Genomic DNA, 14,742 nt, shown 5'->3' with positions numbered 1-14,742 from the left:
GAGACAATAGTACAGTGAGATGGAACCATATGAGTGAAGCATGGAGAGGCATGAAGGGGCAGGAAATCTTCAGGAAGTGGCAGGGACGTGGCTGAGGTGTGTGAGGGGTGGTGGCTGAGATAAGAGGGGAAGGTAGATGATGATGAGATTGTGAAAATTCTTGAATAACTTCTACTGGAGTTGATACCTCAAAAGTGGCAGATGTGGAAGGATTTTCAGCCAGAGAGAGACAGAGTTTGAGTTGAGTATTGGGAAGCTCTCTCAGCTACTGGTATGGTGATGGGCTGGATAGGGTGGAATGGAGCCCAAAGTGTGGGTTGCGGAGGCTATATGAATGGTCCTGGGGAGAAAGATCAGGCTTGGACTGGTTCTGGGGTTGGAAAGGAAGGAACACATCAGGGACTTGGCGACTCATGGGAATGGGCAGTGTGGGAGGGTGAAGTGAAACAAAACCCCGGCCATAAATACTTGAAATAGGCCTTATACTTCTTTGCTAATTTGCATATCAGCAACATTTCCTGTAATCATAGGGACACTCACTTGATCAGCGTGCAAATGGAAAGCCTGTCACCGAGAGGGTAATGAGTCGAGTGATCACCACAGCAGCATTTGGCTGAGTGCTCTTTAACCAGCCTCCCAGAGTTGACCATCACTTTGGGCTCGCTGTGAACCAGATGCTGTGGCATGCCTGTGTGCACTAATTCATGGAATTCTCAAAACAACCAAATGAGTTAAGGAATGTTGTCATCCTCATTTAGCAGGTGAGCCAGTGGAAGTAGCAAGAGGCTAAGTGGTGAAGCAGTGTTTGAATCCTGGCGCAATGACTTTAAAAGCTTAAATTATTTTTTCTAATGAAAGGGAAATTTGCATAACATAAAATTAACCATTTTAAAGCGAACAACTTAGCAGTATTTCATACATTCACAATGTCCTGTAACCACCACCACCTCTATGTTGTCTCAAAACATTTTTCATCACCCCAAAAAGAAACCCCTTGCTCATTAAGCAGCCGCTCTCCATTGGTTCCTCCCCCCAGCCCCCGACAGCCCCTAATCTGCTTGCTGTCTCCATTTATTTATCTATTTTGAATGTTTCATATTAACATAATAAAATCATACAATATGTGACCTTTTGTGTCTGGTGTCTTTCATTTAGCATGTTTTGAGGTTCATCCACTTTGTAGCACATATCAGTGCATCACTGTTTTCATGGCTGCATAATATTCCATTGTACAGATGGGCTGCATTTTGTTTCTCCATCTGTTGATCAACATTTGGGTTGTTTCAACTTTTGTCTATTAGAAAGGAGTTTAGAATTTTAACCATTGTCCTCTCCTGCCTTTGCTAACACAGTTTAGTTAGTCTCTAGTGCCTGTGATTAAAGCTATGGTGAAGAGATGAACAGGCTCTGTGGAGTTCCAGAGCAGAGAGCTCCAGAATCTTCCCCAGGTAGTGGGAAGGGGTTGAAGAAGGCTTCATGCTGGAAGTTGGGCCTTGACTAGAGGCACTTTACACTGTGGTCAGGGGGAGCTCATAAACCCCTGGAGGTGGGGAAAGGTGAGAACATGAAGACTAACCAGATTGAAGAAGTAATTCCTCTTAGAATCACAATGGCCTCTTAGAGGAACAGGCAGAGAAGAGCCTAACTGGGACCTGAGGTGCTGGAGAAAGGCAGGAGGCCTGTTTCACAAGACCCAATGAGCACCAGGCCAGAAGTTGTGTCTTGGGGAGAAATTGGAGTTAATCCAAGCACAGGTGCATGATGCTCTCATTGCCCAGATACCGGGAATCAGGTGCTGTGCCGATGATGGACTTTCTCACATCCTGGTTGGCGGAGCTGGGGGGAACCTGCAGGGAGGACCGAAGTCGAGTTTGGGATGCACTGAAAGTGAGCAGCCTGTGGCCATTCATGGAGAGATGTCCAGGAGACTATGGGGAGTTAACACTTAGGAGAGCAGCTTGGGCTGGAAATGCAGCCTGGGAGATCTCAGCAGAGCCCTGCCATGTTGCCCTGTTGGACTTGAGCTCATCATTTCAGAGGTTTACTGAGTCCACTTTGTGTGCTGTGTCTAAGGTTGGGCTCTGAAAAGACAGGGTTGGGCACTGTTCCTACCTTGGGGGAGCTCATAGTTTGGTGGAAATCAGAGTTAGATACTTACAAGGATAATCTTTTTTTAAATATTTTTTTATTTTTAAATTACAGTTGACATATAATATTACATTAGTTGCAGGTGTATAACATAGTTATTAGACATTCACATAACTTACAAAGTGATCAGCCTGACACCATACACAGTTAATACAATATTATTGACTTAGAGGGTATTATACCAAGTGAAATAAGTCAGACAAAGAAAGACAAGGATAATCTTTTAAAAAGCCTAATGTAGGGGGTGGCAGGGTGACTCAGTTGGTTAGAGCAGGTGCTCTGAACAACAAGGTTGCCAGTTCGATTCCCACATGGGCCAGTGAGCTGCGCCCTCCGCAACTAGATTGAAGACAATGACTTGAACTGAGCTGCAGCTGAGCTACTGGTGGGCGACCGGATGGCTCAGTGGGTTAGAACGTGTGCTCTTAACAACAAGGTTGCTGGTTTGATCCCCACATGGGATGGTGGGCTGCACCCCTCCACACAACTAGATTGAAAACAGCGACTGGACTTGGAGCTGAGCTGCACCCTCCACAACTAGATTGAAAGACAACAACTTAACTTAGAGCTGATGGGTCCTGGGAAAACACAATGTTACCCAATAAAAAAATTAAAAAATAAAAATTAAAAAGCCTAATGTAAATTTTATTAATGAGTAACATTTTTCTAGAAAAAAGCACAAATCACAAGTAGTTTACTCAAAAATGTTTCATAGAGTGAATGCATCTGAGCAGTTAGTGACCCCAGCAAGAAACAGATCCTTATCAGAACCCCCAGGAGGTCCCTACTGTCTCTTGCAGGTCAGTAACCCCCCCCACCCCTCCACCCAGGTAACCAGTGTCCCGGCTTCTAATACTAAGGATTAGTTTCTGAACCTTAGTATCAAGGATGTCACATAGTAGATACTCTGTGTCTGGGTTCTTTTACTCAACATTATGTTTGTAGGGTTCACGCATGTTGTGTGGAGATTTTATGCTTCTTTCATTGCATCAATAATCTGCAATCTATTGACTTGTCTTCCTGTTGAAGGACATTTGGGCAGGTTCCACTTTTCAGCCATCACAATTAGGGCTGCTGTGAACATTCTTGTATGTATTTGCTGAACATTTGTACACACTTCTGTTGGGTCCAACGCCCCTGGGAGTGGAATTGCTGGCTCGCAGGCTCAGTGTTTTCTAAGTGGTTGTACCAATTCTCACTCCCACCAGCAGTGTCTGAGAGTTCCAGTTGCTCCACATCCTCACCAACACTTGATCATCTTAAAAATTTTTTTTTTGTGGTAAAATACGCAATACAGAATTTCTTGTTTTAACCATTTTTAAGTGTATAGTTCAATGGCATTAAATACATTCACATTGTGCAATCATCACCACCATCCATCTCTAGAACTATTTTATCATCATAAACTGAAATTATGTATATGTTAAACCTTAACTCCCTGCCCACTCCCCCATCCCCCAGCCCTTGGTAACTACTATATATTACTTTCCTTTATCATGGTAAAAAAACAACATAAAATTCACCATCTTAACCCTTTTTAAGTGTCCAGTGCAGTAGTGTTGACTCAATGCATGTTGTTGTCCACTATTTCTCCAGCACATCTTTATCTTGCAAAACTGAACCTCTATACCTATTAAATAGCAACTTTCTATTTCGCCTTCCCCAGAGGTCCATCCACCCTCTAAGAGTTTGATTAATTCAGAGACATATGTAACTGGACTCATGCAGTATTTGTCTTTTTTGTGAACTGGCTTGTTTCACTTAGTGTAATGTTCTCAACACTTGATATTCTTTTTATTATTTTTGCCAATGTGGTGGTTATACAGTGGTATAACGTTGTGATTTTTATTTGTATTTCCTTGATAGCTACTAAAGTTGAACATCTTTCTGTATGCTTATTCGCCCACTGAATATCCCATTTTTCTATTGCATTGTCTGCCCTTTTCTTATTGATTTATGGAAGATCTTTATATAGTCTTTATATACTGTGGATGAATCTTTTGTTAGATACATGTATTGGGAAATATCTTCTTCTGCCAAAGAGTTACATTTAGAAATAAATTTACTTTTTATTTATTTATTTTTATTTTTATCTTATTTTATTATTTTAAAGATTTTATTGGGGGAATTGGGGGAGGGGAACAGCGTTGGGAAATCAGGGAAGGGGAACAGACAAGTTACTGTCCTTTTGTTCTTCAGTCTAGTTGAGGAGGACATCGCTTCACTGGCCCANATAGCTCTCCTGGTCCTGTCTGGCCATGCCTCCTGGGAGCCCAACACCTGGGGTCAGAGATGTGTCTCTGTGCATCACTTGTCAGCAGTCTGATGGGCACAGCTGAGACAGCCCTAACAGGGTCACTGTCTAATGGTGGGGGGGGGCACCAAACGCAATCACCAATGGAATAGGGCAATGGGGTCAGCCCTAGACCCACAGGCAGATCAGGGTGAGGGCCGGGGAGATTGACAGTCAAAATCAGCCCAAAGATGGCCGTCCAGGTGGTGCAGTTGGTTAAGAGAGCAATCTCTGAGCAACAGGGGCGCCGTTTCGATTCCCACATGGGCCAGTGAGCTGTGCTCAAGTTGAGCTGCTGCTGAGCTTGTGAAAGCTCGTGCTCTTAACAACAAGGTTGCTGGTTTGACTCCCACATGGGATGGTGAGCTGCGACCCCCACCCCTCACCTCCGTAACTAGATTGAAAGCAGCAATTGGACTTGGAGCTGAACTTGGGCCCTCCACAGCTAAGATTGAAAGACAACAACTTGACTTGGAGATGATGGGTCCTGAAAAAACACAATGTTCCCCTTCCCCAATTCCCCAAAACTGTTCCCTTCCCCAATTCCCCAATATAATCTTTAAAAGAAGAAAAAAGCCCAAAGAGATTTTTGTAGCTGTGAGACTACTGTTTGATAACCTACAGAATGTCCAACACTAAGAGTGAACCCTAATATAAATTATGGGCTTGGGTGAGAATGGACGTGTCACTGTAGGTTCATCAATTGTAATAAATGTCCCCTCTGGTGAGGGGTGTTGACAGTGGGGAGGCAGTGCATGTGAGGGAGGGTGCAGTAGGTATAGGGGACATCTCTCTACTTTCTGCTCAATTTTACTGTACCTAAAACTGCTCTAAAAAATAAAGTCTACTTGAAAATGCCCAAAAGCTTCTGTGATGGGAGGAAGATAAAGAGCATCGTTTAAGATGAGCAGGGAGGAGAGGGTGTGGGGGTCACCACGGCAGAAGAGCAGTAGAAGAATATGGGAGAAGATTCCTGATAAAAGCCTCTCGCGTATCGGGCCCCAACCTCAGCATTTGAACTCTGAAAGTTGAGCTCTGAATCCACTTGGCAGAGACCCCCCTTCAGTCAGTGTCACATGGACAGGAGGCTCCTTCCTACCTGAGCCGTCTCTGAGGCAGACACCAATGTTGGGGTTCTGTGGGGCACCTAGGACAAGAAGACAGGAGTTCCNTAGTAATGTACCAAGGTCACTTTCTTAGTTGTGTCAAATGCACCATGGTGATGAAGCCTCTAATGATGAGGGATTTATGGAAACTCTGAATGCAAATCTGAATTACACCAGAATGAAAAGTTTTTTAAAAAGACTCAGAGCGATGTGCATAATATAGTGTGTACATAAGCGTGTTTTTTAATGTACATGTATAGATTATTTTTGGAAAGATAGCCAAGAAAGGAGGTAAATAATGTGTTGAATACTATTTTCTTCTTTTTAAACTTTTCTAGGGACTGAATTGTGTTCCCCTTAAATTTATATGTTGAAGCCCTAACCCCTGTAGACAAGAGAGACTTGGGGTGAATTCCAATCTTTTTATTTTTTTAAAATTTTCCATCAGTCTTTATAAAATCTTATTATGGTACAAGGCAACCAAAATTCATTTAATTTTTACTACTTTAATACCAGTATTGAAAACCATCTTCTACTATTTTTATGCAGAGGCACTCTTCCCACTTATGCTCTATGTCAAATAGGCATCTAGAAGCTAACTGAGGAACTTAGCCACTCTTTAGCACTTAATTCCCTGGAAATCTGAGTAAGCTCCCAGCAATTAACTTACAAATGAATTTTATACAATACAACCTTTTATAAAAGGGAGGCTACATGTTTATTTATTAACTAGTTAGTGTTGCAAAAAACAAGTATTATTAACTATTTTATGGACATGGGAACCTAGGAACAGAAATATTAAGTGTTTTCTTTCGTTCACATAAGATCAAATAAGAACCTAGAGCTAGAGATTAAATCAGATTCTTATACTCCTATTTTCATTAATAATATAAGTCCTACAATATAGTCCTACAACAGAATATTAAAACCAACAAATGAAAAGAATCTTAAGAGAACATTGGCCCAACTTTCTGTATGAAGGCAGGTATTATTGTCTGATTATAGAGATGAAAAATTAGTTGATCAAAGGCAAATCTAAAAATTAAGAAAAACTCCAAATTCAAAGCCTCCAGAAATGCATCATATGCACCACTATTATTGATTATATTTCAAGAGGAGATATGTGAATCAGAATGGAATTTTTGGATTTCAGGTGATTTCACTTCCTAACTTAAAGCTTAAAACCGTAAACTGTGAACTCAGCAAAAGCAACTTATGAATTTGAGACTAGAATATATCTCTAAATGATGGTTTAAGGAAGTATATTTATAGCTTGGCACGAGTAAGTTTTTGGTCACTTTTAAAATCAGATTCCAAATGTACACATTATATAGCCATTGAAGGCACAAGCTTGCTTTCAGAATTAGACTTTGGGATGCAATTCCAAACAATGATTTCCTATGTTCCCTAGTTCTGAATAATATAGTTATAATACACAATTTTAAAATAAACATAAAAATTGGAATTAAAATAAACATAAAAATTAGAAATAAAATAAACATAAAATTTAGAAGCATTTTACTAGCAAATAGCTACTTGTTATTTATCAAAAGTGTTTGTAGAGTTCTGAATTTCAAGCACTTACTTGATCTACAGACAAACTATACCATGACTTATTTCACCAACCACACGAGGTGTCTTACTCCATCAACATATACAATAATGATAAATACAGGATATCTGTCCTAGGAAAAGTAGACTTAAAAAGAAAGGTCAGGATGGATGTTAAACATGAATTTCAAATTAGGCTCTTGAGCTTCCTGACAGTCAAGTCAAAGAGAGGCCAAGTTCTTACTATCAAAAAGTGGCTTCCAGACCCGAAACCATAAAACTTTGAGAAGAAAACATAGGCAGGAAACTCTTTGACATTGCTCTTAGTAATATTTCTTTTGGATATATCTCCTCNGTGCCACCACTCACACAAAGAAGATGAGGCAGAGAGTGAGCAAGGCTGTGACACCAGCTCCCATGACAGCCCCCTGAACCATACATGTCCTGAGTCCTGGTCTTCCTGCAAATAAAAGACACCTAGGGTGAACACCCATTTCCCTAAGCAGGCACCTGAGCATAAAGCCTTCTTGAATTCATGCCCCAAACTGCTCCCACTTCCATCCAGGACTTCTTTGTCCCCCACCCCTTTGAATGACTGCCACCTCTTGTTTACCCTGTCCTCTTTTCAGCCAAGTGACAGAGGGACCTGAACTCTAGTCCCACTTTGCCCTCAGCCAGGCCTATTTCTCTCCTATTCAATGTCTTCTAGGATCCAGGCTGGCATGCCCCTTTCCCTGGGCATTGCCCATCACACCCTCTGACCTGGCAGCAGCAGGATATTCACTGTCTGTTTCCCATGGACATTCTCAGCCTCACATCTGAGCCCAAGGCTGGAACAGAGCTGCTCTCTGAGGCTCAGGGAGCTGTTGGCCCAGGGACCCTCTGAGCTGAAGGTGACCTTGAAGGAGGCATTGCTGAGGTTCCCTTCCAGCAGCCTCTCTCCCAGCTGCCAGCGCACGGAGGGGGCCGGCTGGGCTCGGGAGGAGCAGCTGCAGTGCAGCCCCTCTTCCTCCCAGGAGCAGGAGGGTCCCAACAGCTGTGGAGGATCTGTGGGAGACAGAAGGATCAGCGGTGCCTTGCCCCTCCCCAGCACCAGGTGTCCTGCCCCCAGGTGCCCCCATGCCCCCACTCACAGTGCACAGAGAGGTGCAGGGAGATGCTCAGGGAGCCCCGTGGGTGCTGAGCTCGGCAGGTAAATTCGCCTTCATGCTCCGACTCCACCCGGGGCAGCTCCAGGACCCCGGGGTCTGAGGGCTGGGAGGGGCTCAAGGTCTGGCTCCCCTGGGCCCAGCTCAGCGTGGCGGGAGGGTTGCTGTCAGCGACACAGACCAGGCGCAGAGAGTCCCCTTTCAGGACTGGAAGAGAAGAGCCGTTCCTCACAAATTTCATTTCTAGAGAGATAGAAAGAAAGTCAAACCCTGGTCCTCATTAGTGTCTCTGTTTCTCTGTCTCACTCTCTCTGTTTCTGGGTGTCTCTCTTCATCTCTCTGTCTCTCTCTGTCTCTGTCTCTTTCTCTTTTCCTTACATCACTTAGGTCAGTTTCTTCTCTTCCATTGCGTGATGGACTCATATCATCTGGGCTCAGCCCCAAGGGAACTGGGCTAGAAGCAGGCACTGCAGCCTTTCCTAGAGGCCCCCATGCATTCATCTGAACCACCCTGGTCCCCATACCTCCTGTCTTGGCCTTCTGTGCCAACACAGGTCCCAGACTTCCTTCTATGAGTCTTGACATTTTTGTCTGTCAACACCTGTCTAATTTACCTGTTTCTGAGAGCTCACAGCCTCATAAGCAAGACACCCCCATAAGCAAGACACAGCAGGTTCTCACAGAGCAATATGACATGTTCTGTGATGAGGGTCAATCGGGCCGAAGGAGCCCTAAGGATAGGAGTTCAATGGCGCTGTCAAGACAGGGAGGGCTTCCTGGAAGAGGAGAGACTTAAGTAGAGCATGAGAACGGGTGGGAGCTGGCTCAGGGGTGGTGCTGAGCCACCAGAAGGACACTGTGGGTGAAAGACATAGAAGTGTGGCTATAGCTGAGGTGTGGAATGGCCTTGCATCCTCCAAGAAAAACACATAGCCCTGTGAGGCCTGAGTGAACGGGAGTGTTGGGGAGTGTTTACATGGGCTACTGGAAGAAATTACGGGAGATTCACAAAATAATATTACAAATTTCCAGTTATAAAAATTGACACAGGAATGTAAAGTACAGGTCAATAATATTGTAATAACTATGTACGGTGTCATATGGGAACTAGACTTGCCGGGGGATCACTTCATAAATTATATAAATGTCTAACCACTATGTTGTACACCTGAAAGTAATATAATATCGTATGTCAACTGTAATTGAAATATAAATTTACAAAAATAATATTAAAATGGGGAAAGTCAGAGGCATGAAAGAAAATATTGATAAATGCAATCAGTGGTTTACTGGTAAATGTTTAACAACCAGCTTATTGGGGGAGAAAGGAGAAGTCCTGATTTGTAGTATTTTCCAATTTCCTTAGTGTAAATACTGCCATCTTGGCCAGTTTCAAGCACCGAATTTGAAGTCACTGAAACCAGAGTTGAGACAAGATGGGCACAGTCAACTCTTGCCAACAAATGGGAGCCAGCTCTAATACACGACTGTATGCAACCTAAAAAAAAAAAATGTAACAACCGAAATGCCCATCGGTAGACGACTGAATTAAGAAACTGTGGTACATTTATACAATGGAGCATTACTTTGCTATAAAGAAGAATGAAATCGTAACATTTGGGACGATATGGATGGACCTAGAGACCATTATGTTAAGTGAAATAAGTCAGTTGGAGAAAGGCAAATACCATATGATTTCACTTATATGTGGAATCTAAAAAACTGAATGAACAAGGAAAGTAAACAGAAATGGTCTCAGNCGTGTGCTCTTAACAACAAGGTTGCTGGTTTGATCCCCACATGGGATGGTGGGCTGCACCCCTCCACACAACTAGATTGAAAACAGCGACTGGACTTGGAGCTGAGCTGCGCCCTCCACAACTAGATTGAAAGACAACAACTTAACTTAGAGCTGATGGGTCCTGGGAAAACACAATGTTACCCAATAAAAAAATTAAAAAATAAAAATTAAAAAGCCTAATGTAAATTTTATTAATGAGTAACATTTTTCTAGAAAAAAGCACAAATCACAAGTAGTTTACTCAAAAATGTTTCATAGAGTGAATGCATCTGAGCAGTTAGTGACCCCAGCAAGAAACAGATCCTTATCAGAACCCCCAGGAGGTCCCTACTGTCTCTTGCAGGTCAGTAACCCCCCCCACCCCTCCACCCAGGTAACCAGTGTCCCGGCTTCTAATACTAAGGATTAGTTTCTGAACCTTAGTATCAAGGATGTCACATAGTAGATACTCTGTGTCTGGGTTCTTTTACTCAACATTATGTTTGTAGGGTTCACGCATGTTGTGTGGAGATTTTATGCTTCTTTCATTGCATCAATAATCTGCAATCTATTGACTTGTCTTCCTGTTGAAGGACATTTGGGCAGGTTCCACTTTTCAGCCATCACAATTAGGGCTGCTGTGAACATTCTTGTATGTATTTGCTGAACATTTGTACACACTTCTGTTGGGTCCAACGCCCCTGGGAGTGGAATTGCTGGCTCGCAGGCTCAGTGTTTTCTAAGTGGTTGTACCAATTCTCACTCCCACCAGCAGTGTCTGAGAGTTCCAGTTGCTCCACATCCTCACCAACACTTGATCATCTTAAAAATTTTTTTTTTGTGGTAAAATACGCAATACAGAATTTCTTGTTTTAACCATTTTTAAGTGTATAGTTCAATGGCATTAAATACATTCACATTGTGCAATCATCACCACCATCCATCTCTAGAACTATTTTATCATCATAAACTGAAATTATGTATATGTTAAACCTTAACTCCCTGCCCACTCCCCCATCCCCCAGCCCTTGGTAACTACTATATATTACTTTCCTTTATCATGGTAAAAAAACAACATAAAATTCACCATCTTAACCCTTTTTAAGTGTCCAGTGCAGTAGTGTTGACTCAATGCATGTTGTTGTCCACTATTTCTCCAGCACATCTTTATCTTGCAAAACTGAACCTCTATACCTATTAAATAGCAACTTTCTATTTCGCCTTCCCCAGAGGTCCATCCACCCTCTAAGAGTTTGATTAATTCAGAGACATATGTAACTGGACTCATGCAGTATTTGTCTTTTTTGTGAACTGGCTTGTTTCACTTAGTGTAATGTTCTCAACACTTGATATTCTTTTTATTATTTTTGCCAATGTGGTGGTTATACAGTGGTATAACGTTGTGATTTTTATTTGTATTTCCTTGATAGCTACTAAAGTTGAACATCTTTCTGTATGCTTATTCGCCCACTGAATATCCCATTTTTCTATTGCATTGTCTGCCCTTTTCTTATTGATTTATGGAAGATCTTTATATAGTCTTTATATACTGTGGATGAATCTTTTGTTAGATACATGTATTGGGAAATATCTTCTTCTGCCAAAGAGTTACATTTAGAAATAAATTTACTTTTTATTTATTTATTTTTATTTTTATCTTATTTTATTATTTTAAAGATTTTATTGGGGGAATTGGGGGAGGGGAACAGCGTTGGGAAATCAGGGAAGGGGAACAGACAAGTTACTGTCCTTTTGTTCTTCAGTCTAGTTGAGGAGGACATCGCTTCACTGGCCCATGTTGGTATTATCATTGCGCTCTTCCCGGCTGAGGCAGTCAGTTGCCGGCCATTGGACAGCCGCTCAAGTGGCTCATGGCAGCTTGTGTGGGCTACCGGCCACTCACGCTAGTTGCCAGCCACTCACAGTAGCTTATGGCAGCCCACTGCAGCCCCACTGCAGCCTACGCGGTCATCAGCAACTCACGGCACACCAGCTCCAGGTCGAGTTGCTGTCCACCATCTTAGCTGTAGAGGGCGCAGTGTCACTAGCCCATGGGATCTGAACCAGCAGCCCTGCTGCTCAGAGCTCATGCTCCCAAGCCAACTCTTAACCAAAGAGCCACTTGGCCGGCCCAGATTTACTTTTCAAAATAATACATATTACCCTTCCCCTGAAAAAGAAAATAATACATGTTCTTAAAGATAGTCAAGCAAAATAGAAGACTGTGGTAGAGCCAAAGCTGACATCTCTCTCCATCCTGAGGTAAACTTAACACATAACAATATACTTAATGCCAACAATGTGTGTTTCCACATTTAATGATGTACCTAATCAATATTATCCCCCCATTTTACAGAGGAGGAAACTAAAGTACAGAGAAGCAAAGTGACTTGCCTGATGTAACAACCTCAGTAAGTAGCTGAGCCTGGATTTGAACCCAGGAATCTTCAGCCACTCCAAGGAATTTCACATTCCCATTTATATATAACCTTTGGCTCTGAGGACTATTCACTGTTCAAGAATTGGTCCCTGACACACATTTTTTTTTTCCAGAGATGCTTTTTCCAGGCTCCAGCAAGTTTGTGGGGGTGAGGATGGGGTCGTCATTTCCGGATCTTGATCTTAGAGTACTCGGTGGTCTCCCGGTCCTGAAGGTTGCGTGGCTTCAGATGGTGGAAACTGAGGGAGGCATAATAGAGTTCCTTCTCATCCTCTGAGGCAGAGGTGGCCACAGTTGGGGGCTGGTGGTCTGAGGGGCTGTCTGATGAGGCATTCAGGTGACCCTGAGTGGGAGGAGAGAATGGTGTCAGAGCTGGCCTTTGGGGTCTGGAGAAGAAAAGTTGGGGCTTGAGGGGGCCTTATTCATTTATCTATTTCACATCCAGTTCCTGAAGATTCATTCACTCACTCATTCATTCACTCATACCCTTAACAAATTTTAACTATAATGACCTGTTCTTGTTACTAATCTCACTGAATCCTTACAACCTCCCTCATGGATGATATGACTGTTAATCTCATTTTATGGATAGGAAAATTGATCTTGTTTCTTTCTACTTTTTTATAAAACTTTATTGGGAAACAGTGTGTTTTTTCCAGGACATATCAGCTCCAAGTGAAGTTGTTTTCCTTCAGTCTTAGTTGTGGAGGGCTCAGCTCAGCTCCAAGTCCAGTTGCCGTTTTCAACCTAGTTGCAGGAGGTGCAGCCCACCATCCCACGCGGGAATCGAATCTGCAACCTTGTTGTTAAGAGCATGCACTCTAACCAACTGAGTCATCTGGCCGCCCTCTTTCTATATTTTTAATGTGACTACTAGGAAGTTTTAAATTGTATGTGTGGTCATATCATGTTTCTTTTGGACTACACTGATCTTGGCGGCAAGCAGAAGGTGGCAGTATGAAAGCTGTTTGGGGAGTGGCTTGCCGAAAGCTGGTTAGGGGAGGAGAGATAAGGTCAATGACTCAGGAGAGACAGTGAAAGCTCAGCAGGAAAGGTCTAATGGAGAAAAGCTTTATTAAAAGGGAAATGAGACAGAACTTGGACAATTATTGGCTCTGGAAGATGAAGGAAAGGAAACAGAGAAGGGAGATTCTCAGATCTCTGAGTTGACTGCAGGAGGAAACCCANGTATGACCCAGCAGTTCCACTTCTGGGTATTGATATGAAGAAATCCAAAACACTAATTTGAAAAGATATATCCGTCCCTATATTCACATTGTATTATCTACAGCAGTCAAGATATGGAAGCAACCTAAGTGCCCATCAATAGACAACTGGATAAAGAAGAGGTGATATATATGAATAATGGAATATTACTGGACCATAAAAAAGAACAAAATCTTCCCATTTGTGATGGATGGACCTAGAGGGTATTATGCTAAGTGAAATCAGTCAGACAGAGAAAGGCAAATACCATATTATTTTGCTTATTCATGAAATGTAAAAAGCAAAATACATACACAAACAACACAGAAACGGACTCAGATAGAAAGAACAAACTGATGGTTGCCAGATTGAGGATGGGTGGTTGAGGGAGTACGTTAAAAAGGTGAAGGAAATAATAAGTACAAATTGGCACTTGCAAAATAGTCACAGGATGTAGTACAGTGTGGGGAATGTGGTCAATAATATTGTAATAACTATGTATGATGCCAAGTCCAGAACTATATGATTTCACACATATGTGTGATATAAAACTGAAAGCAACAAATGAACACAACAAACAAGCAGAAACTCAAAGACACAGACAACAGCCTAGTGGTTACCAGAGGGTAAGGAGGGCTGGAGAGAGGTAGAAGAGGGCAAAGGGGTCAAATAATACATGGTGATAGAAGGATTTTCGACTTTGGGGGGTGAATATACAATGCAATACACAAATGGTGCATTACAGAACTGTACACCTGAAACCCATGTAACCTTATCAACAAATGTCACACCACTAAATTTAAAAAAAAGTAGTTACTAGGGTTCAGGTCAAATTTTTATCCTTCAAATTTGCTAATCAGTTATGATATCAGGAAGGCACTACAACTGATTTTTATCTACACGTGATCCCATGAGAAGTCTACTTATTTTTATCAATAAAGAATCAGAAATGACCCTGAATAGGCAAAGTGATAATGAGAACTCCAGTCTTGCTAAGTGGGCATAAGAATCCTCCTTCCAGCACAAAAGGAGGGGTGCCCCTTTCCTTCCATCCAGGGTTCAGCCCCCAG

General features: G+C 42.4%; 1 protein-coding gene across 1 annotated transcript in view; it reads right to left on the bottom strand.

The window, feature by feature from the left end:
- Positions 1 to 7,459: 7,459 nt before the first annotated feature.
- The window catches only part of LOC109377737 (sialic acid-binding Ig-like lectin 6), a 21,565-nt gene continuing 14,282 nt past the window's right edge, over positions 7,460 to 14,742 (bottom strand). Inside the window, exons 7-10 of the mRNA XM_019634171.1 lie at positions 8,898 to 8,977; positions 8,232 to 8,522; positions 7,861 to 8,145; positions 7,460 to 7,558 (exon numbers count right to left, since the gene is read on the bottom strand). Of these exons, the coding sequence (XP_019489716.1) occupies positions 7,464 to 7,558; positions 7,861 to 8,145; positions 8,232 to 8,522; positions 8,898 to 8,977 (751 nt within the window). The 3' untranslated portion in view covers positions 7,460 to 7,463. The remainder of the gene's footprint in view (positions 7,559 to 7,860; positions 8,146 to 8,231; positions 8,523 to 8,897; positions 8,978 to 14,742) is intronic.

The sequence above is a fragment of the Hipposideros armiger genome, unplaced genomic scaffold (assembly GCF_001890085.2).
Source record: "Hipposideros armiger isolate ML-2016 unplaced genomic scaffold, ASM189008v1 scaffold_1531, whole genome shotgun sequence".
Classification (NCBI taxonomy): domain Eukaryota; kingdom Metazoa; phylum Chordata; class Mammalia; order Chiroptera; family Hipposideridae; genus Hipposideros; species Hipposideros armiger.
The sequence above is the reverse complement of the archived record's forward strand: the minus strand, read 5'-3'. Positions and strand labels throughout refer to the sequence as shown.